Source organism: Pithys albifrons, chromosome 5 (genome assembly GCF_047495875.1).
Source record: "Pithys albifrons albifrons isolate INPA30051 chromosome 5, PitAlb_v1, whole genome shotgun sequence".
NCBI lineage: Eukaryota > Metazoa > Chordata > Aves > Passeriformes > Thamnophilidae > Pithys > Pithys albifrons.
In genome coordinates, this window is record NC_092462.1 from 11148339 (window position 1) to 11173291 (window position 24953).

General features: G+C 39.0%; 1 protein-coding gene across 1 annotated transcript in view; it reads left to right on the forward strand.

Annotated features, from left to right (window-relative positions):
* Positions 1-16983: 16983 nt before the first annotated feature.
* The window catches only part of INPP4B (inositol polyphosphate-4-phosphatase type II B), a 269367-nt gene continuing 261397 nt past the window's right edge, over positions 16984-24953 (forward strand). The window contains exon 1 of the mRNA XM_071555695.1: positions 16984-17027. Within this exon, the coding sequence (XP_071411796.1) occupies positions 17024-17027 (4 nt within the window). The 5' untranslated portion in view covers positions 16984-17023. The remainder of the gene's footprint in view (positions 17028-24953) is intronic.

The window sequence follows — 24953 nt, forward strand, 5'->3', positions numbered from 1 at the left end:
CTGCACCTGCAGGATGGAGCCTCCCCTGGAGTCGGTAGCTCACTCAGGGCAGGGGAGGATCCTGGTGTGGTGTAAACTGCAGGGCAGGTTATGATTTTACAGTTTAAACCGGGTTATGAAATGGAGTCAAAGACATGAAGATGGGGTAAAACAAGTCTAGCTGCTAAAGGGAAAACAAGCAAGAAGCTGTATGAGTGGGAATGAATGGAAAAGTTGGAGTTGCAACCTTCTGCTGCTTCATTATGTCTTGGGGCTGCTTGCACATACTGTTTCATGCTTGTAAGGGTATTTGGCAATGAAAGGGAAACTAAAGAGCTTTTAGCTTTATGGCACTTCTCCATAGAATTGCAGAACCTCCCTAGGACATAAAAATTACTTGGAGTTTTGTCTTCATAATGTCATATTTTTGACTCTGGGATTTTTCATATGTACAAGTAATAGTAAGTTTGGTCTGCTTTCACTGTTGTAGTGCTATTGGAATTGGCTGTGGTACAGCTGTTGGAAATTACAGGACACAGTAGCAGTCATTGATTGAGGGGTGAACTTGAGGAAAGAAAGTGAATTTAAAGGTAACAGTAGGAATGAAAGGGCCCACAGAAAGATACAGTGCAGAAGATGTAACCTCCTTCAGCTCAACAGTTGAGAGAAACTTGATGAGGAATTGTTAAGAGTTGTAGTTTTTCACCAGATAAAGATGTCAGTGCTGTCCTCTGAAGAACAATGACTTCTATTTTAGGGACAGAAACTGGCTTCTGAAGCCCATGTGCTGAAGATTGGGTGCCTTTTTTATTTTATTTTATTCTTTAAACTGTATAGGAGTATTAAAATCCATCTGACAAACATCAGTTCCTTGGTTGTATGAGGGTCACCAAGAATTCTTTTTTTGAGAAAGACCTTTATAGAAGTATTGAGAGCGTAGAATATTTTGGGGATTAAAAGGAGGATCTCTTTAGAACTGTGTCATCCTTGCAGCAGTGTGAAATGGTGCTCTGTTAACTGCAATTTTGAGAAAAATATTTGTTTCCCAACTTCTACTGGTCAAAACTTCAACTATGTAACTTAATATTAAAATAATTTCCAATAAACAGAGAAGGGCTTCTGAGAAAGAAAAAAAAATCTCTTCTATACAAGGGTCAAATATTTTTTTTTCATTAAGGTCAGTAGATATAGTTCTAATAAATGAAAGCTGTTGGTGATTTGGTGAGGTTTTTTGTTTTGGTTTGGGGTTTTTTTTGGTTTTTTTTTTGTTGTTTTTTTTGTTTTTTTGGGGGAGGGGAAGTTTGGGTTTTGTTTTATTTTTTGGGGGAGGGTTTGCTGTGTTTTTTTTTTTTGTTTTGTTTTGTTGGGGGCGATACAACTAATTTCCTGAGAACACAGAAGAACAAGTTCCAAAAGAATTGAAAACTGTTAAAATATGCTATGAACAAAAAAGAAGCAATCAGTGTCCTAATCAGTGTCAGTATAGCAAAACATGAATAACTGAGCATGTGGTGAACTTTTATAGTTAACACTTTGTATTTTGTTAGTTACTGTTCCCATGAAGGAGATGGAAATACAAGGCAATCTACCCACTACCCCTCCCTGCCCCTTGAATGCACAGTTCAGCTTTCTAGTGATTTCTATGTCTATAGCCAAAATATATTTTCAGTGGTATCGAAAAACTGGAAATACTGCATAAAATTACAGCTTCTATATGAGGTTCTAGAGCCACTGAGAAGAACCTACACTTTTCTTTCTTAATAAGTGTCACCTCTGAGACCCTTTTGGTTCTCCCCTCTCACACTGCTCACATATGGTTACGAAGTACAGTGTCTGGAGTGCACAACAGAGTGAAGATCACAATGAACAGCAGCATCTCTTGGTTTTTGTTTTGTTTACAGTGTTTTAGTCGACCTTCCTCTCTGCTGCCAAGGTTTTTCTCGGCTTCAGCAGGTTACCCAGCATCATCACTGTCCTCCTTCCTCTCTTACTCATCTTCATCCTCTTCCCTGGCAGCCCCATGAGGTTCAGTGCTAAAGGTCTGGCTTTGCTGGCCAGGGGACCATCAGGTTGTTTTGACAAGGAAGGAAAACTGAGGATTTGCAGAGTGGTTGAGAATGAAAAATTAATAGGTAAAAATTACTTGTGCTGAAAACTACCCATGGTTGGTGCCATGTTGTTGGCTGAGTTTCACTAATCCCATACCCCTGTTTTTAGTTTTCTTCATTACTGATGCTTGAGTGCTGCTAAATACTTTTCTAAATAATAAAGCTTAAAACTAGTTCTTTAGTTTGCTCAAGTTTTCAAGCTCTCTGTCATGTGTCTGGGAAACAGTACACAATATTTAACATTATTATTCTTTTCCTATAACCAAAGATTGGGTTTATTTCTGCTAGTGTTTGCTAGTCACCAGTCACTAGTTGCCCTGTTTTAAAGATCAGCTATCCACTTCCTCAGAGTTTGCCCTTCCCACCTCTGAAAGCTGTGTTTTATCATTATAGATTTTCCATGGCTCACTTCCCACCTCCTTTTCAGATTTCTTCAGGCTTTTATGATCATATTTTAAATGTCTTTCAATTTCCAGTAGGCTTGAATAAATGTCTATTCCCTCAGTAGCTGTTAGAAAATAGCTTATGTTTAGCTGTAAAATCGGTCCTAACACAATAATTTCAGCAACAGCAAATGTTTTATTTTCACTTGTCCCAATTGATCTTCATTGTGATTATATTTACTTTTATTTTATTAGAAAAAAATCCAAACATATGGTAAGGGCCTGAGCAAATTCTGAGCCATATTTTTATAAAGTTTTATACATGCCCTGGTAAAACCACTACATACGTTTTCTAATGATAAATAGCCAGGGCTTCCTGTGGAGGGTGCAACACCCTTCCTGGACAAGGGACTTTGGGGATCATTCACTTCAGTCTGCTTTGGGGTTCCCAATGGTATAGAAAAATACCTCTTTATCAGAAAAAGCTGCAGTGTGAATGTGATAGCCTGCCTTCCTTCTGATGCCCACAGGGTTCTGGGGGATGACATTCAGTCTTGGCAGACTCTTGTACTGTAAAGCAACATACTTGGATCTGATAACCATGTTTAGATTTTTAGTTGGTGGCTGTGCATCATTTTATATTATGCTCTTTTCTGTATTGTCCGTGCACTTTATTAAGTCTGAAAAGATCCAGGAACTTCCTTTTCTAAAAAAATCCTGTTATTGCTGAACACAGTCATTCTATAAGTCTCACAGTGCCTGTCAGTGTAAACCTTCCACTTTCTTGTGGGGAAAAAGCTACTCCGATTTTCAAATATTGCCTGATGAGACATCTTAATTGAGATTATCAAGAGGAAAAGTGGATTTTATTTATCTTTTTACTCTAACAAGACATCCTCAATATAATGGTTTTACTGGTGTCCAGCTTTGAGGGAAGTGGAAGAGTTCTGCTGAAGCAGCTGTAGAATTACACGACCTCAGGGTACAGGTGTTCTTCCAGCTCCCTCTCAGTTTAGAGTTGGCTGCTCTCAGAGTAAAAAAAACAAAACAAAACAACCCCAACAAAATGTCTTGTGTAAAAAATGTTCCTTCCTCTTTCAAGAAATGATCTCTGAAGACACCACATTTGTCCCCAAGATATGTATATGTTTTTAATAGGTTTATGTGTCTATATGTACCTACACATAAAAACATGTTTAAAGAAAGGCAAAGTTAAAAAACATCTGATTATGGAAGAATAACTTTTTAAGTTTTTGACCCATTCACTGAACCTAAAGTTCTGAAACATTCCCTGTTGTCAAAAGTTGGATTACATACCTGCGTGTGTATATAAGCAGAAATTGTTATTCCCACTGGTTAAACACTTTAAAAAAGTGTAGCAAAGTAGTAATAGCAAAGTGACTGGAATGACTTAGGTCTCATTTTCCTCAGTTTTTCACGTTCTGTAAATTGTAAATTCAGCTTAGCACATTCTAATCTAAGTGGAATAGCAAATGTTTTTGTGTCTTAACATGGATTATATTTGATCTCCTGAAATGATGGAAGCAAAAGCTATTCCGTGCTAAAGTGCCTGTTTGTGCTCCCGTGTGAGGAGAAGGGAGAAAAGCTGAGGAAACACTGTTGAATGTGTGCTGCAGTCACCACTTCTCTCGGCTGCAGAGTAGAAGAAACCTTCTGGGAAGTTATTTGGCATTTAACAGCATGTTGTACATAGGCAGGCGCTGAGTGAAGCTGGCTTTTTTTTTTTGGTTGTTAATGATTTTCTTTTCTGACCTTTATAACTAATGCATCTTCTTTGAGAAGCATTTAATGTGTGAAGACAAAAGGTTGTTTTTATTAATCTCTTACTTCTTTGCATACAGAACCGAGGGAGAGATGGTGCCGACTGGAAGGAAATCTGCTTTTTCTAATGAAAAATAAGGTAATTCATTTTCCTACTGCTTTTCTTGATGTGCTAGTCTAATATGTGAGAACTTGAGTAATCCTTTTTCATGATAGCTAAACTGGCATTGTGCTTTTAGGGACAAAAAAAAATAAATCACTATTATTAGAAGAGAGGAGATGAAAAAAATCCATTGTTTGCTGTCTGTAACACTGGTTATTCTTCATGATATCAATGTCCTTTTGCTCAATCATAAACAGTCTATGGCCAGAGTCTGCTCATAACATACAAGGGTCTAAATCTGGAATTGCTGCACCAAACCCACTGGAATAATCAAAGCAAAATCTCACAGCTAAATGAGATATTGTGACAGTGCTCAAGATGCAATTTCAGACCCCTACGATTTTTTGTGTGGTTTTGGAACTAAATTTGTTATAAAAAATGATGTTATTCTCTCTTCCTTTGCTGTAAAAAACATTTATATGCCTGACATGAAGGGCCTGTTAAAAGAAGTTCTGACCCTGACACGCACGAGCTGCTGAGTGCCCTCATTTGTCATTGGCTTTATTAGGAGTTGAGGCCACTCATCCTCTGGAATGAACAAGCACTATGTGAGGAGTTGCTCTTTTTCTTGCCCTTTCTGTCTGATATTACGGACATGCTTCTGTAGGTGCCTGAAAATAGCACTGGATTGGAAAGAATTAGGGAATAAAATGCAGCTTGAGGCGCTTACCTGTTAACACTAAGTATTTTATAATTGGCTTCTGGAATATTTTCATACTGTATGGACCAGCAGTTGGGTAGAAACAACTGTACTGCTTGGTAGATTGTATGTTTTGTTTGAAAGAGTTTTCAATGTGATATAATGGCTTATTTTAATGTAGTGATGAATGTGCACATATGGTATACTTGTAAAGCAATGTTTGCTTTCCAGGCACTGTTGAGGAGCATGTGAGAGATTTCTGTATGTGTGCAAACAAAATGAGACAGTGTGACGTAAAGGTTCCTCTGGCTTGGGTTTCATACAGCTGTGTTCTCCCAGGTGGGAAATGGTCTGACAAGCTTTATGTAGGTGACAGCAGGCTCATGGTCACCCCTTTCACACCCTCATACATTATCATTCTGCTGTATGACTTGCAGAAACTATTTTTAGTGAAGGGCTTGAAATGTCTAACTACTCTCCTCTACTCTATGTTCCTCCAACTGTCCTATTTTCATGGGAGCCTTGGTGTTTCCTTAAACAGTTACAGGAAATATTTTGATCAACTTAGCAAGTGTGAAGAGAGGAGAGGAGGAGGAGATCAAATGGAGCTTTCAGTTTGGCTCTGCAAACTTGGAGAATTAATGTTACTATACTAGAGGGTTTAGTGATCATTGGTACTTGGGTTAATGTGCTATATAGTAGTTTTGTGTTTGGTGGGTTTGACTTTTTTTGGTATTTTTTTGTCTTTCTGTTTTAATGTGTAGGTGAGGGATGGATGGAATGAGGTAGTATCAGCTGGACTAGCAAATCAATTAACCTTCTACAGCCACTCAGTCTGTTCAAATACAAAGCTGTATTTTGAGAAACTTGGAGAGTGAGACACAAATTAATACTGTGTAACAGGAATGATTTAGGTTTGAAGTAAATAAATGGGAAATTCCCCTTGAAGTGCTGAGGTTTGACTGAAACAATTAAATAGGTGGGTGATTTTCACTCTATGTCTAGGTCAGTGCTAGAAAACTGCATCTTATTCTGGTTTCCTCGTTTAAAGAGGTTTTCAAAATTTGCAGAATTTATGGAAGAAACCAGGAGATTTGAGAAATTTTAGCTTATCAAAGAAGACTAGTGATGTGATTAATGTCAGTGTTTTCTAAAGGTAATTTGGTTAATTAGGAAGATTACAGGAAGAGAGAAGCTTGGAAATGGAAGTTGGATAAAAGTGTGTGATCACAGAATGATTGGCCAGTGAAGCCCAAGTGTGGTGAGATATAGTGGGTGCTTAGTTTTAAAATGTCACAACCCAAGCACAGAGACCAGTGAGTGATTAAAGGGCAATGTCTTACAATGGATCAAACTAAATGATGTAGCACTTCCTAGTCAGCTTATATCCTAGGAATTTGTAAAATGATCATTTTCAGAGGCATCATCTGTTGGGTACTGTAAAGCATAGCTTCTTTGGCAAAGACAGATCTCTCTTGAATCTCATATCCATATTTCAAAAGATGCAATTTATAGGCATACTAAGTAAAACCACAGCAATTTGTGTGCTGTGAGGACAGAAGGTGGTGTACCTGTGGTTTTTTAGCCCTTTTCTCATTCTAGAAATGAACAGATTTCACATCTGAAGCAGATTCTTGACATAGGAAATAACAGTTTAAATTTTGGGAACTCGGTTGCCAGTATAATAACTACCAATATTCTTATGATAAAAGTTATTAAGCTTAATAAGCATAGTTGCAATTTTCTGCTCTTTACTTGACTTAGCCAAGGTCTCAGTAGGCTACTGATGTAGTGTGTGAACAATGTGCCCCAAACAGCACGGATTCCTATTTTTGTTTCTGGAGTCTGGCTTGGCTTATGGCTTGAGATGGAAGAAAAGTAATTCTGATGTTTTGGAAACCCGTCTGAATGCTGAACAATTAACTGCAGACGTCACTGTCATGAAGCAAAGACTGATTTGCTGCTCTTCATTAGCTCCTGTCAGAGCCACGTGCATGTCTGCGTATACAAATGTGTAATGGCAGGCTCTCATTCTAGTTCAAATGCACATAAATTTTGCTGCTTGTGTAAGAAGAATCTTCTCTCTGAAACTGCAGAGGATGCTTCCCCACTCATCTGTGCTGTAAATCCTAAGTACTGTGGCAGTAAATTTTCAGTGTAGGGAGAAAATGTAGTTTATTCTTCTACTTTTTCATATATGGATGCAGCAGAATAACCTATTAGGCACCTTAAGGACATTTATTTCCCTTGGTTTGGCAGTGGACTTTGTTATTTTGGACTTTGAGTGGACTAAGTAGAGGTACTTGTAGGCCTGAGGCACAATCCAGCATTTGGTAGTGTTGGTGAAACTTTTCCTTTGTAGCCTTCAGTGTGGTTTTGTGTGGTGTGGATAGGTGGGGGGTTTTGTTGCTTTTTTCCCCCCAGATTGGTTCCCTGACATTTGGTATTGGTCGTAGATGGCAGAGCAATGGCAGTGAGGAGTCTGCAGAGTGGCCCCTGTTAGAAAGGGAAGGTGCCTCAGACCCACCACAGGACACAGCTGTGCATGTCAGCAAAACCAGTGGTGCCTCTGAGAGGGTGTGTTTAAGAAAGGGCAAAATGCTGCCTGGGAAGTGTGAGAAACAGCCCTGCAAACACCAAAGTCTGAGAAAGAGAGAAAGGATCTGCTCCAGCTGAAGGAGCAGATATTCTTCTGCAGTCCCTGGACAAGACCATGCTGGGGCATGTGGGTATGTTGAGAATGCTCTGCAGCCCATTTCGGAGCAGAGCCTTCTGAAAGGAACTGTAGCCCATGGAGAGGATTCACACTGAAGCAGGTCTGTGATGTTTGCAGCCATGGGAGGGACTTCATGCTGGAGCAGGGGAAAAGCATGAGGAGGAAGGAGTGGCAGAGAGGAACTATTAGGTACTGACTACAGACCCATTCCCAGTGCCACTTGAGAGGAATGGAAGGGGAGGTGGAGGAATTGAGAATCAAGAAGAGAAGTTGTGCCTTGGAAATAAAGGGAATTTGAGGAAGCTGCTTTTGTTCTTGTCCTTTTTTTCCCTACTATCAAAGCCAATGTTATTTTGTAGTAAACTAAATTAATTTCCCCTGGGTTGAACCTGTAGTCCTGTCATGTCTTTTGGCAAGTGACCTCCCTGCCTTCATCTTGACCCACAAGCACTTAAATTTTGTTTTCTGCGGTCCTGTTGAGAAGGGGAAGTGATAGAGGAGGTGGGTGGGTGTCAGACTGACAAGGTCAACCAGTCACAGATATGATCTCCTGTGGGAGCCCTGTGTTGCTAACACCTTCCTGTGTGAAGGTCGGTGTGTGTAGGCTCTGTGTCCACTTCCCAGGAAGTGGTAGATGTGTGTTTGCATCCCATGAACACAGTCGGTGTGTGTTGCTTTTGAAAGCAGAGTTGGGAACTGGGCTCCCTGAAGCCCAGTGTGATGGGACTGGGGAACCTGGTTTGTGACAGGACTTCCAAAAGAAAGTCTGACATTGTGCTACTCTTGGAGCAATTCTTATGCATCCTAATACAAAATAGTATTTTAGAACTAGACAGGGTTATGTGCCTCACTTAAACTATGTGGCATATGAGTTATTTACTTACTTACTTAGATTCTACCCAATTCCAGCCTGTGGCTACTTTCTTCCAGAACTCATGTTGAGTGGGAAATGAGGAGAAAGATTGCTCAGCAAGAGTTGTTAATGTATATAATAAGTATTAGATACTTGTGTGCCTTTTTGCATAGGAGGGGACGTTGTATTAGAAATTTCAGAACTCTTTGGGGATTGCACTTTTGTCTAATGGTTTTTGTTTTAATTACAGGTCAGAATTTATAGCAATAGTTTTCTGGGAAAAAAACCCCAAACAACCAAAACCAAAAGAATGGTGCATGTTTTTGTCATGTTTTTTAATTTTCTTGCTGTTTACTGTTCATGGTCCTTCAGAATAATTTTATGGTTTTCTTTCCATTAAAGAAATAGACATATTACTTTGATCTTTCTCAATCTCTTTTAATTCTCATGCCAATTCAGGTCTGGATTTCAGCCTTAACTGTTGTTTGCCATATGTGGCTGAATTTGGAGTGATTGCTACAAATGTAAAGAAAAAGGCTGTCTATGGTTTATTTTCCCTAATGTTTAAGATAATATTCCCAAATAGTAGTGCTGATGCTTAACCAGATTTCTAAATGACTTTGCAGTCTACACACAAAAAGATACACTAAAAGTACAGTTATGTTTTTGAATCTCAGTAATAGCTCCAAAGGGCCCATTATGTTCTATTGAGTAAACATTTTGACATTCTTGCTTATTTTTGAATATGTATTTAGGAATTTATTTAAAAATGGATTTTTTGATCAATAGTTTGTAGTGGATTCTCTAGGAGAGTCATTAGAGTCTATTTTGTAAATCTTGCTTAGGCTGTGGTTTAATGGTCCTGTGGAGGTAACCATTCCAGTCTGTCAGGTCAGTTTGTCCATGTGCTGGCTCAATAAACTCATTCTTCTTTTGTGTTTGAAAAGTTACCTTTGAAGACTTTTGTGAGGTATTGATTTTTAAAAATTATCATGTTGAGGAAAAGAATTTAGTTTATGGATGACTGCACTGAAAATTGAAACGAAAGCTGCTATGAGTGCAGAAAGTATCTTAAATTACCAGTCATATTGCACACGTAAAATTATAAACATGTCTGGTTTTTTTCTTCTCTTCTAATCTGAACAGTGTTATGGTAGCAAAGTGCAAACCTCTATGGTACACTTGTACTGTGGTGAATCTATCTGCTTGTTTTCTGACCCCCTAAACCCAAAGAATTTATATTGAGGGAATGAGACTCTGGTGGTGTGAGCTTGACTGAACACCAGTTGCCCACCCAAGTTATTTATCATTCCACTCTTCAGCATGACATGGGGGAGAAAATAAGATGGATTAAAACTTGTGAGTCAAGGTAAAGGCAGTTTAAGCAAAAGCAAAGGTTTTGGGTGCAGAAACAAAGGAAAATAATAGATTTTAACTCTGTTTCCATTAGCAGGTACTGTCTGGGTGCTTCCTGGGAAGCAGGGCCTCAGTTTGTATAGTGCTTGCTATGGAAGAGAAATGTAAATAAGAAGAGACTTTCCTTCTCCTTTCTCTTGACATTTATTGCTGACCAGACATCATGTGGTATGGAATATATGCCATTGGTCAGTTTGGGTCAGCTGTCCTGTCTTTGTTCCCACCCCACTGGTGAGGGGGGAATATCGGAGAGATGCTCAGCAACAGCCAAAACACTGCTCTGTCCTCAGCACCTTTTCCAGGCACCAATACCTGGCACAGCACCATCAGGGCTGCTCTGGGCAGAGTTAACTGCAGCTCTGCCAGCCCCAGACTGTGGGTTTCACTATACAGGGTACATTGGAGTGCTGTGCTACACCTCATGCCAGAGAGTTATGGAAAACGGGGTGAATATTTTGAGGGTTCTCTTGTAATGGATTAACTTTCCTTAAACCAAGTGTGTTGTTGGGCTTAAGATTTTGTAGGCAAGTTTAATGAGCAAACCTAAATGATTGCACTGTCAATAATCACAGGCTTTCTTGTAATGTTTGTGAAATCTTAACATAAATTATGTTGTTGCAGCATTTATCACAAGTGTAATGTGGCAAGAAAAGCCTGAAAGTAAGATTTCAGATTGACTCATATATCAATAACCAAAGAAGCACGTGCAAGGTAGAAATAATAGAATAATGACATACTTCTGAGGTTCTGATGTGAATTACATTGTAATGCAGCTGTAACATTTTTCAGATTTTCATGGTATAGTTGTATGTAAGTTCTGCCATAAAAGTGTGAGAATGTATCAGTGAATCTTATCTGCATCAGGCAGGCATACACAATGTATTTTCAGCATTTCAGCATAGCTGTAAAGTTTTAGTATTTTTCTTCCCAATTTGATATCTTTTAAATATTCTTCAAACAAGATTGAAGCGGTGGAGCCTTTTCTGGTCTGTTAGAATATGAAATTTTCTCTATGTGTGTGTGTGGTTTAGCATTCTGTAAGTCAGTGATCTCTCTAAAGCATCTTGAAATAAAAGTGTCTCTTCTGGCTAAGGATGTACTTACTATAAACCATTTTTCAGCAGTGATTTTAATTTTCTAGAGCATGCTCTGTGTCTGTTTAAAGTCTGAGCAGCTGAATAAGTGTTGCTGCACCAAGTAGCGTTGCTTTGGGATTGAATGTGATTGCTGATGTGGGATTTTTTGACTATATGCTACATGTTTGATATTGGTTATGACCACGCTCTGCAATATCTGTAATCTGAGAAGCAGCTTAGTGAATCTATGCTGGTAAGTTTGAGTGAAATATGTTGTTGCTGTGTTGGTAAGATTTTGATTTGCAGTAGGAAGTGTGCTAAATGGAGAAGAAAGTGGAAAAATGACAAAACTGGCACAGGCAGATCTGGAAGCCATATCACCCTTTGCATGGTTCAGAAGTCTCCGTGGGTTTGGTTCAAAAGTCTGTGTGTTTGAGTGTTCTCAGCCCCAATGTTGCCTGTGCTTCTGCCTGATTTTAACTGGAATGTGAGTTGTCCTCTTACTGTTGGAATGTTTATGTATATGTCAATACCACATGTGCATATACATGTATGTGTGTGTATATGTGTGTGTGTGTGTAAATATCAGGCAGTGTTTAGTGAAGAACTCAAGTGCATTTGGTAGTATTGAGAGAAGGGATGTTGCCATGTGGACTTTAACCTGCATTAGTGTATTGTGTCCTGTTACTGTAGTTGTACATTCAGGGCAGTGAGGTGTCTTGTACACATTTGAAGTCCCTTACTTATGATGTGTTTGTTTCCTTGTGTTATACTGGGAACTATTTTTTAATGGTTTTTTTTGCATGCCTTAATTTAAATAGTAGATTTTTTTCAATATTTCCTGATGGTTTCTGCCATTTTAGACTGGTAGAATGCTGTGCAGAGGACTCTGATTAGCTCAGTTGGTTAAAACTTGGTTGTAATAATGCCAAGGTCATGGGTTCAATCCCCTGTGTGGGCCATTCACTTAAGAGTTGGACTCGATGATCCTTGTGGGTCCCTTCCAACTCAGAATAGTCTGTGATTCTGTGACTGGGAACTACCGTGAATATCATGCTCTTGCCTACAGACAAAGATCATAATAACTCTGGCCTTAAAACCCCACTAAGCGTGATGTATGTAATGCCACTGCAGTGTTAGAAGTGAGGAAGCTGCTCTCTTCACTCTGCTCATAAAGAAATAGTGTGCAGAGCATGAAGTTGTCTGGAATAGCTGGAGCAGACAGTAAATAGACAAGTATAACCCTTGGTTTCTGTAGTAGCTGTTCCTCTGAGGCAGCTGTAGTGCTGACCTAGACCCACATGTTTTAGGAGCCCTGTAGACCCCTGCAATCCCAGTGACACCAGAGTGCCACATCTCCTTGGGGCAGGAAGGGCACACTGAGCTTTTGTCACTGAGAGGCTGTGCAGTGCCACTTAGGTCTATGTGCTGACTGCTTTCCAGTAGTACTTGAAAATGCAATTTACAACCATTGAGTAATGAGAATATTTTTTCACTCCTATTTTTACTGTGAGCTGAAAGACTTTATATCTCTCTTTTCCCATCTTAACAGGATCCTGGCAAGCCCTACTGATTCCCTCTCTTATCGTGCTGCTTCTCCTTCCTGCCTCCAGATGTTAGTGGCTTGCTCTCTAGATAGTGAAACCCCTCTCTTCCCTTCCACTGCTGTTGGAGACAGACCTTTCTTATACCCTGTGCTTGCTTTGGTAATCCATTCTTCCTCCTAGTTTTCTTCTGTATCTGCTTTCATCTCTTGCTTAACTTGTTCTGTGTTTTCCTTTCCTTTAGCTTCTTTATGGTGAAAGCATGTTTTATTCCTTCATTTCTTTGTGCCTACCTGCCCCTGACCTGCCTGCTGCCCCAGCTGTGCCCATTTCTCTATTTGATACCTAAAGTCTGTTACTCCTTTGTTCACAGTGTTACCTGTTGCATTTCCAGTATCCCTCCTGGTCCTCTTGCTGTCCCTTGCACTGTACAAAATGCCTTTCACTAACATTTGAATAACCTCTTCTGAATGAGAGCTAAAGAAGCATCTCTTGTTGGTGTGACTGTCACATCCAACAGTAGCTTACCCTCTGATTGTGCCTCTGCTTTTTCCTGGTCATTCTCAACTTGTTCTGTTGATGCCGAAAGGGGTTTTTTAATTTTTCAATTTTCATATTTTGTAGATTTTAAGAACACAGTAGATGCAATGCTGTAGATTTTAGTGAATTAATATTTAGCAGCTTGTAGCATAAAGTCCTTCTATCTCTACCCCTGCTCCAGAACAGGCAGCTAAGATCTGCCAGCTATTTAGTCTCTTCCTCAAGGTACCTGATTAAAGCATATCAGAAGAGAACATAAACATGGAGCAGTGTGACCCGAAGCCCTGGAGAGCGTCCAAGAGACCTTTGTGTGCTGAAGAAGAGGAGGTGGATGAAGACAGAGGGTCCCAACGACCCCAGCCCCAATTCAACAGGGGTGGGAACTGGGAGGGAACAGAGGTGGAACTGAACATGTGGACAGTAGTGATTGGATAGGTTATATTATAAAAGCTATAGAACTTAGAGCTTGCTTGCGCGCGCCTCGATGTATTCCTGGATGAGCGGCGTTGCTCATTAAAGTGCCTGCCCATTATCTGATCTCCTACAAAACTTGGCTTGGAGTCTTTTTTACAGACTTTTACGGCAACACTGTGCTGTCCTTAAAGTTGGAAGTATGTATGAGAAAATGTGACTTGAAACTGCATATTCTTCAGGATTCAATTGCATCTAGACTTGCCTCAATACCTGGTTGTCCAAACTACACTTTCATCTTGCTTTTCAGAGACCTCTTCCTGTGCATTTAGCTGTGAATTTAATTTCAGTGGGACTCAAACAGCTGCTTAATCTCATCTGTCAAATTTTTCCTCCCTTTGCTTTTGATGGCTGAAGCAAACCTCACTTCACTTCCTGCTACTCCTACCATTTTCAGGATTGCTTTCAGCAGGAATATATTCATAAGTATTTGTGTTCTGGCTCTTTGTGTTTGCATATTCTTTTTAAGACAGAGCACTCTTTCCAGCTCTGCATCACCTAGCAGTCTGGACTGGGGTAATCTAATTTTGCTTTTTCATTGATGAAATATCCTTCCCCTGTTCTTGGGAAAGAAGACATTTGGTTGTACCTATTAGAGGTCTTGCAGAAATGATTTTTCTAGGTTTTTATGACCATTGCTCTCTCATTGACATCCAAATCTTATGTCCTTCCTTTTGTAAGCTCTTTGTTTTCATGATGAAGATTTTCCCTCGTGGCTTACTTGTTCTTTATCTAAGTTTTATTTAAAGTTCTGCTTCTGAGCTGTGTCCAGCACACAGCACATGTTCACAGCTCTGTGAAACCAGGAAGGAATTACTAAAACAAGACACTTCCTAATAAGTATAATCTCATTGTCTTCCCTTAAATTCTGTCCTTACAAAATTTTTTAATCTATATAATTCTTGCAAGAGGTTCATAATTATAATACCATTTTATTTTAATGTTCTATGGCTGTCATGCAGTCTGATGTGGGTTTGCATGTCTGTGGTGTGTAAACTCTGGCTTTTTTTGTGGTTTAACATCTATGTTTTTTATCTGTTCAGTGGGTAATATCCTAGGGTCCTGTGATCCCTGATCTGCATTCATAAACCTTCCGGTGATATATATAAACTTCTAATCTGAGCAAATCCCTGAATTTGTGTTATCTAATAGAATTAACTAGGTCTAATTTTTGTAAATAATTGTTTGTGTTCTTTGCTATTGCTGCAGCAATTGGTGTGCTGTAATTGCATAATATGTGGAACTGTGTGTGTTACAATTATGTAATTGATGTTAATCAAGCACCAGTCTTGTTTATACTGGATAATTGTGTAGATAACTGTATTTAACCAAAGGTTATAGAGCATCCCCATGTGGTTCTGTCCTAGTTCACTGGTTCTTGCTCTGTTTGGTGCTGCCTTGAGATCTGTGATGGTTCTCAGAGAGTAGGGGAATCTGGCAGATGCTTTTGTTGAGCAGCTTCTTGCCTGGGAGAGTCCTGGGACTGAGTATACATTCACTGTTTGAGCTAAGTTTGCAAGATCAGGACTCTATTGGCTTCCACAGCTATTTTGGGAGACGTGGGTGACAGTTAGAATCATAGAATCATAGAATTGATTGGGTTGGAAAAGACCTCCGAGATCATCAAGTCCAACCCTTGGTCCCACTCCAGTCCATTTACTAGATCATGGCATTCAGTGCCACATCCAATCTCAGTTTAAAAACCTCTAGGGATGGTGAATCCACCACCTCTCTGGGCAGGCCATTCCAATGCAAAGATTTTTTTTCTGATCTCCAACTTAAATTTCCCCTGGTAGAGCTTGAGCCCGTGCCCCCTTGTCCTGTTGCTGAGTGCCTGGGAGAAGAGACCAACCCCCAGCTGGCTAGAACTTCCCATCAGGTAGTTCTAGACAGTGATGAGGTCACCTCTGGGCCTCCTCTTCTCCAGGCTAAACAATGCAAGCTATGGATTTTAGAGGTGACTGTAACAGCTGCCTGGTTTTGGGTAAAGCAGACCTGATGTCTATATTAGAAACAAGAAGGGCTCTGAAATGCTGAGTGCAAGCACTGAGCAGAAAATGTGTAGCAATCTGTAGCTGAGTAGATGGCAACTAAAATACTTGGCATTTATCTCATTGAATATTAGCTCTTAACACATGAAAGAAACTTAGGGATGGAGGAAGACTAATAATGCCATTGTATTAAGGTGCTGCATTCTGTGAATCTGGACCCAGAGGAATCATGGAAACGTTTTGGTTTGAGTTTTGAAGTTGGTATCAGCTGTAGCTGGAAGAGCTGCTTGGCCTGTGAAACCATTTCACTTACAGTCCAGTGAAGAACCCCTTAGGATGATAAAACCGTATCAAATTGAGCACAGAACTGGCACTTTTGATTGCGTTAATCTGAGCTGGGGTATTACTCCGAAGAGATTGTGCAGTGAAAGAAAGTTAATTTTCAACTTTCATTGGTATACCTACTTTTCTTCAGTGCTGAGTGATCAGTACTCAAAGGAAGAATGCCTTACTTTTCATTTAAAAAGCAAATAAAATTGCTTGCATCACATTTCTTCTGTTTAAGGTGATGCACCAGTTTGTTAGGATGCTGTTGCTAAACTCTTCCTTCACTGGAAGGGATCTGTGCCTGATACGAGGTATTATTCATGCTCCATTATCCTGTCGGATAGATAATGGAGCCTGACTGCCAGTTTGTGCAGGCTGGGCTTTTCTGTTGCATCAGTTTGTCTCATTTTAGAATATAACCTGGGTTTAAGTTGCTTTGAATTTTGTTTGAAATCGAACCTGTCAGTAGATGGCAGCAGCAATCTCTTCAGATAATAGTTTTAGGTTACCAGCCAAATGAACATCTTACATTAATGTTAACTAATCCTAAGGAAAACACTCTACTGAAGTAATTCACTGAGGGAAAAACTTGCTTTTATTCTTGGCCTAAAGCAGGATTTTAAAGCCGGGGCTGCTGATTAACCTCGCTTTAGACTTAGATGAGCTGGATGATGAGCGAAGAAGAGAAGCCAGAGGAGTCTGTCCAGATAGAGATATCTTGCAGCTGCAAAGTGACTGATGGCAGCCAGCCCAAGGAGCTCGTGGGTGGGGCCCAGTGCACCATTAAAGGAGATGATCTGGCTGGTCTGTGCTCTCCCCACCTCATACTCATTAGTGAGGGTTGTGTTTAGCAGAAGGGAGATGGGTGGTGCATATCTACGTACATCACAGTGCTGCTCTTTACGTTTCATGCTGGGTGATCCTGACTAGCTGGTGCTGTTTTACTCCTCTTGAGGACTGACTGTAACGCAGATGCCGTGACCTGGTAGTTGGGAGGATGAAGGGCGACTTCTTTGTGTCATCTTGATACCAGCATGGGTATGTCAAGGGGAAGAGGAGGAGATGAGCTTGGGAGCTTGGAGGACAGCTGTGCTTCAGGGTCCTGGTTATGCCAAGAAGAAAATGCTGTGGTTTTTACCCATCTTTTGCTCTGAGATTAGAGCTTAAATTTTCTCTGAATAAGATGATCACCTCTGATTTATAAAAAAGGCTGTAGTGCTGTTCTGGCCTCACATTTATTTTATCAGCAGCTGTGGGAGAAGACCTAGGTTTTGTGAAATAGCAAGAGTACTACAAATGCTGGGGCTATGAGGACACAGACTCTACAAACCCCAGTGCCCCTAATACTGATATCCTAAAGTCAGTGGTGTAATAAAAGTGTGTCACAAACGTGTCTTCTCTATTGTATTTTCCCTTAGTCATCCCCTATCAAAGTTTCTTCTTCCCATAATCCCCTAGGGGTTTTTCCCACCATTTCTCCTCATTGGTTCTTATCCCTGTTCTCTGATTGGTTGTTATTCTTGCTTTATCAGTGGTTGTTGTAACGTTCCACCCCTTTATTCTATTGGTTTATTTTCCATCCCTTATTTGCATGTTCCCTGACCAATAGGAAGCCTCGTACTGCCCACCCTTCCAGAACCTTCCTTGCCTGAGGTTATATAAATGAGGCGTTCAAATAAGCTTTGCTTCTTCTGCCACCAAACCTCCTGGTCTCTGGTCATCCTTCCTTTGCGGTTGTGGTGCGTTGGGGGCTCAGGCGGGCTGGGCGCGGAGGGAGCCTTTCCCAGCTCTGGGGAGAAACCCTCAGAGCAATTCCATCCACTGAGAAGCAGCTACTGATTGTTAAGGGCAAAATGATGCTTTCTCCTGCAGCATCATCACTGCGCACAGTTTACTATTCCCATTCTTTTTTGTGACCAACCTTGAGAACTGGCCTGGATTCTCCATAGTGCCACCAGATCTTATGTGCTGAGTGAGGAGCTAATTTTAAGTCCAATGTTATAAAAGTAGTTGTGTTTTGCCAAAAGTGTACAGTTTGCACTTACAGTACTGAATTTCATTCTATGTTTTATCACTTGGTTGGTGGGTATAGTGGGAGCCTATGGCTTCATCTTCAGTATTAGTTTAGTCTTCTGTTTGCATTAGCAAATGTTATCACCTTACTATACACATCTTTGTTCCTGGGCATCTATTAATAGAAGATACTTTCCTTTTATGCCTTTTCAGTTTAATTTTTCCAAGCAATTGGTCAAGGACCTTGTAAACACTTTAAAAAGACTGTTAATGTATGCTACACTGGTGCTTCTGATTGCTCCAGCAGGTTTGTGACACGTGACTTCTACAAAACCTGTTAGCTCTTTACCTTCCTATTTTATTTTTATAACTTTCTTTTATTTTATTTTGTGTTATATTTTTTTTCCATTTGTCCAGTGCAGCAAAGTTCTTTATTAGAAATATTTAAGATCTATTGTTATGTCCCTGGTTGTAGAAGATTAGTAATAGTAGCCACAAGCAGGGATTGACCAGGATATTAACCTAACTTTAGTTTTTTAGGGTAAGTTAAATACTTTTTTTGAATTAATTAAAAGCTTGCACTTGATGATAGAGCTTTCTTGTACCTCTGTAATAGTAGTTCAGAAGAAGTGAAAGGTGGGGCAAACCATTTGTAGCTGAAGTCATGCATGCTCTCTTTTCTTTTGTAGAAAGAAGGAAACAATGGTAAGTCTTCTACATTAAAGGAATTGCTAGGATTGGGAGAGTTTGGTTATGTGAAGTTTGGGGTTTTTGGGTTTTTTTGGGGTTTTTTGGTGTTTTTTTTTTGGTTGGTTTTATTTGGTGTTTTATTTGCTTGTTTGGGTTTTGAAAAAAATTTACAAATTATTTTAGCCAGATTTTTAGGTGCTAATACCTTGATGGTTTCTCTGTTTCTTTTGGGAATACTTTTGTTTTCTGTAGTTTTTGGTGTTGGGTTTTTGGTTTTTTTTTTTTTTTTTTTGAGGGCGGTGGTAGTTTGTGTGTAGTGATTTGTTGTTTTGTTGTTTTTTGTGGGTTTTTTTAGTCACCTGTATCTGGCCTTTGGTTTGTTCTAGGCTCGCTCAAGTTCTTAGACTTTGGCTTGTCTCTGCTCTTTGAAATGTCTGCCTGATATTGACTGTATCTGTAGAATTTTGCTGCTGACCTTTTCTTTAGAGTAATATTTGTAAGGAGTAGAACAAATGTGAAACACAAAAGCTCCTGAAACAGAAAATGGATATCTGTGTATTGTTTCAGAAGGGTATAAAAGCTTTCCTAATATAAAAACCTTCTGAAGTATTCCCTTGAGAGAAGATGTGCCTCAGCATTACCCATCATGTCTCCTTTTTCTCACAGCCTCACATGCTGGTGCTAATGGATCAGCTCTTTAGAGGATTGCAATTAATTCTATTTCTGTTAAGTGCCTTGCAGATACCACCACAACATTGTGTCTGAGTGGTTGGATTTCACTGGAGTCAGAATTATGGGATGCAGCAGTACTGCTTTGTGGAGTAGATGTACCAGTGACTATGAAGAACCTGCAACTGTTCAATTCCTCTCCTTTTTTGCAGGAGTTATTTGGATGAAATACGTTTGTTGATGTGCTACAAAGCTGAAATGGCAGGAGGAAAAAAAAATCATTTAAATAGCCAGGCACACACCACCATTTCAAAATTGGTGAGTGGAACTACATTTAGCTGAGGCAGTCTTTGATTTTTATGGGTATGTGCTAGGTACACAGAAAGGTTAAATAAACAGACTTGAACTCTAATGGGATGTTTTGGGGATTAATGTCACTGTAGTCTAGGAGCATAATGAATTCAATGAGGCCAACCTGTTTGGCATTTTAGAATGAATTTTAGAGAAATAAATACAGTGTATGATCAGCTTTTACCGATGAGATTTTCTGTGTTTGAGGAGAACGACTTTTTAAACAATAGTTTGGTAAGTAATCAGTGTTACCTGGTCTGGGTTTTATCAAAGCCATGATAGATCACACTTTGCTGAACATGATTTTAATAGCCATGTACAACCATCTTGAGCAATTCCAAAGTTTACCAATAAGCTGATTAAATCTTTCAGATGCATGCAGCAATAAGGAAATTTAACTCTTCTTTTTTAGAAGTGAAAATAGCTGAAGAGAGAGAGAATAAAAAACTAAGAGGTATGTAGATGTGCTGTTCTGTTCCACTGGTGTATTGTATTTCTGTCCTTATTGACAGTTTTAGTCTAACTTTTCAATTACATGGGGTCACATGCTGATCTTTTATGGTAGATTCATACCTGAAATCATCTGAATGTCCCTGTTGGGAACAGCAGGTCTTGCTGCTCTGTGAGGTAATAGGTCATGTTCCCTTGTGCTTGCCTGCTCCTGCTCTGGGTAGAACTGCTACCAAAGTGGTAGGATGGACTTTCATACCTTATTTAATAATGTGTCCTTTTTTTGTCAGTGATACATTATTTTAGTGTTCATCCAGGCTGAGCAAACTCCTAGAGCAGTGTCAGACCAGGATCAGGAGTATCACAGACAGGAATGTGTTATTTGCCTTTTACTTCTTATTTACTTTAGTTGTGGTGAGTCTGATTTTTGAATGTCTGTGCTCTTCCACCAGCCCAATCCATAGCAGATGCAAGTATTTTTTGTCTAATCTGTGAACTGTCAGTGCTTTTAGCCTCCATGTCACTGTTCTCACACTTGAAAACTTAATTCAATTTGGAGGCAAATGTTTTCAGTTTCCTCCTTCTTGATGCTGGAAGTAAGTTGGATAAGTGTCTGACCTGCTAATGCTAATGATTTTGTCATCTTCCAAAGCTTGAAAGAATCTGGAGACATTCTTCAAAGCAGTTTCTTTAGCTGCCTCTTAAATAACAGGGAATCCAAATAATATTTTTTGCATATGTGCAAGCTAATTTGAATGTTTTCATCCCCATTCCATAGTATTGAATGGAGGGATAGTCTTCTAATTCTTTTGCCAAAGAGGTTTGAGTACATGTTTAAATTTATGAAGTAGATAAATTGAGGTGGAACTACAGTTAATTTGTTGCTTGATCTCTTAGTTGTGTACTCAGTGGTTTTTTTTAATTTTATGCCTTATTCTCCACCTTCCTTTTAGAAGGCAATTTTTGAGTCTAAAGCTCAAAATGGAAAGACTCTATAGGGATCACTTCACTTCTTAGCTGTATTCCTAAGCCAAATATTTGTGGTTGCACATTTTAAAACGTTATTCTTTTCTCACTGTGTAGGGAAACATAAATCTGAAAGCAAGGACTTGCTTCTTGTGAAGAAAGCAGCATGATTTGTATGTAAACACTGCAGGGTAAAATAAGTAATCAACAGCAGTGGGGTTATGTAGGTTAGAAATTCCTGTTAAGGAGATGGCAGCTGTGCTTCCATGGTCTTCATTGCCCTCTGCTTATCATGAATGAGCATTGCTGGGTGACCCTGTTATAACAGATTTATCACTTCATGTGCCTGTCCTGGGGAAGAGACCACTAAAGACAAGGCAGTTCTGCACTGAATTCTGCATTTCACTGCTTTAGTATTGTTACTGCAATCTGTGTCCCCTTGGCAGGAAAGAGTTCCCACCCCTAAAAGATGATGATCGTTTTCTTTCCTACCTGAAGTGGGACTGCTGCCTTCTGGGGCAGTCCTGCAGGTACACACTGGAACTTGCCAACAAGGCCAAAATACCATTTTGATGGAATGATGGAACCTTGCTGGTGTCAGCTTAAGAGCTCTAAATTTGACTTGTTACACCTCTTTCCATTGCTATGGGAAAATTAAAATATGACTATGAACTTTTAATATATAGTAAAACTCTCCCTATCTGAAGATGGGCACCTCTTGTGTTAAATCTAGAAGAGACTTTTAGCATTGTGCAGCTAACAAAAAAAAAGGAAAAAAAAAGTCTTGGCATTGAGTCTTTTGTGTGATCTTTGTTTATTGCTTAAAGTTGTCCCCAAGGCGAATTTCCAAATATTTATTGTTTTTCAGGAAAACAGGGTTTTTTTGGTTGGTTGGTTTTCTTCTTCCTTTTAACAACCAGTGAAATATGGAACTGTGGGAAATATCTCCTCAACGAAGTATTATTCTAAAACGTTGTTGGCTCCCTCTCCTTTTTTTCCAGTCTTTCAGGAGTCTGAAAACTTAAAATACTCAAATGTTCTCCTTGTGCAGGGATATATATTTTCTGATCCAAAGTGAACAGAGACTGTTGAAGGAAGCCAGCTCTTGCCTATTAAGCAATATTGTTGTGGCTTGTAAAATAGGAGAATGGAATATCTGAAACTGCAGCTTTCATTTTGATGGATTGCTGGCTGTTATGCCTTTCAGAATTATAAAAGACATACTTAAGTAGGAATTGGAGAATAATGTCAAGGGAAAAAATGTTACTTTTTGGCAGTGGTTTAAAACAAATTAAACTTTAGAAGTGTTCAGAGTCAGGTGTTCCCATTTTGATTCATTCTCTTGCATTAATATATCCCCATTTTTGCTGTAAATGACCTTTTCCATTTCAAATTGAAAAGAAAGAAACTGAAATTAGAGGCAAGGCTTTTCCTTTTTTTCTTCTCCCACTCTGAAATATGAACATCTTTTAAGTTCAGTAAGTAAGCAAACATTTACAATTGGGCAGGAAGTAGAATTTTAACGTGAAATGTTCCACAAAACTGGAGTAAATGCGGTACTTAACTGGGAACAAAAGGAAAAAATGGGTGGAATTTTCTTCCTCTTAGAAGATTTGTGTTTGCAAGTGATGTTTGTGGTCTGTTTTGGGGGTTTTTGGGGGTGGGTTGGTTGGCTTTTGTTTGTATTTATTTTTTTTTTTTGTCTTGGGCAGCGCTTTCTGTGTAACTCCCTCAGTAATCTTCCTTAAATTGTTTCAGGTTCTCAGTGAGGGAAAACAAAGGCATGTCGCTTAAATTCAATAATCAGTTCAAGGTTTTATCACTCTGTTGGTCAGGATGCCTCTAAAAGCTGGCTGAGAACAGCATTTGGAAACTTCTCTGTAACTGGTCGAACTCATGTGTGCTGAGACCTGGTGGAGTGGAATTCTAAAGCCCGTAGGTGAAAAGCAATGAGTTTTGTTGGTTTTTTTAGTAGTAATTTAGAATTTCTTCATTCAAAAAGTATCCTTTGTACTTCACATAGAACTTACCTTTTAGAAACAAACCCTGCATTTTTTATTTGCCATTTAAAGAATGTTTCTGGAATTCCATAATTCCAACTCTTTTGGTAGGCTGTATCATTCAAAAGGGTATATTATATTCTAAGTCAAAGTTAATAGAGATTAAGAAAACTTAGAATTTTTCAAGTTTAGTTCAGTTTAACTTTCCATTAAGCAAATGTTTGTGCTTAAGCAAAGCTCTCCAAGGGCATAATTTAAGCATCTTTATCAGAGTCATTATGTCTTTTCTCTTTGAAAATTTTAAATGGAATAGTGTATGTTAGTGTAATTCTTTCAAGTTATAGAGCTGAACCAAGTTGAGCAAATGTAGCCCATGAACTTTATTATGGATGTTATTTGGCACCATCCCTTCCTGTTGCTGCCAATTACTGTGTCACACGACTGGCTTGAGTTTCTTGTCCTTTTTAGTGTCATTGGATTCTGTGGTTGAGATGTGTGTTGATGTGCAGTTATGTTTCCTTGTAGTCTTTCTTAAGATGAAAGTTTTGTAGTACAGTTCTCCTTGCTTTATTAGTTGAAATTCTACACCAAAGAATATCTGTTTATTTTTATTGAATAACTTCATGTCAGCAATATGTCAGCTTACACTTTGTGTGTAATTTTGTATTTGTCCATCAGTAATGTAGGTTAGAATAACTGAGAGGCAGATAAGGTATAAAGCTCCCCAAACTATTCCCATGTGTTACTCATTTTGCCTTCAGTGAGAGTACTATGAACTTAAGGTTTTTAGGGTTATGCCCTCTGTGTGTGGCATATTTGAGATGAGATAATTCAAATCTAAACTCAGCATTTCTGTGTGTCACATCGATTACTAAGATGAGTGAAATGTGCACATACCTTATGCAAATGAATAATGTTAAATATTCTCTTCAGCGGGAAAAATGTCCAAATAGTGCAAAACATGTTAAAGTTGGAGAATTAACTAACTGGATGACAGACATCATTAAAACACTTGTTTTCAAATGTCATAAAACTGATAAAATAATAGCTTTGAGGTTATTTCTTGAAGGATAAGACTAAATGATAAAGCAGGAGAAAATGGAAAATAAAGTAGGTGCTGAATTTGTTTATGAAGATTAAAAATATGTACTGAACAGAAAGATGAAATTCAATGGTGCTCATTACTTTGAGTGTATTGAGGATAAATGAGAGAGATGTCTGATCAAAGTAAGCCAAGAACAACATGAGTATTGAAATTATTAAAAAGACAAGTTTTTATGTCAAGCTAAGAGTCTGGTATTTTTGGCTGGCTAGATTAGCAACATCTCAGAGGATTATTTTATGAATTTTCAGGACAAGGTTTTAGGCCTATTAATGACAGTAGTGATAAATTCTGTTATAGTGTCTTTTTTTTTTCTTTTTTTGAGGGAAAAGCACATTATAAAGCATTTACAATCCTACTTTATGATCTCACTAGCTTGAAAAAAAGACCTTTCATTGCAAACTACCAACAGCAAGGTAGAGTAACATCCTTCAGGAGATGAAACAAATGAAATATAGGACAGAACTACCCTAAAAGTGCCTAATTATGATGGGTCCAACAGTACCAATATAAGTATTATTTCAGATACTTCTTTCTGCACAGATAGCAGTTGTGGATTAATTAAGGGTTGCCACAGTACTGGAATGTGATGCAGTGTTTTCTGATAGGTCTTGGCTTGTCCTTTACAGTCCTCAGGAAGGCAGAAACTTGACTGAGCCTTTTCAGGTCTTAAAGTCATTTTGTTCTTTTTGTTATTGCTCGTTACTAATAGATTGAGTTGTG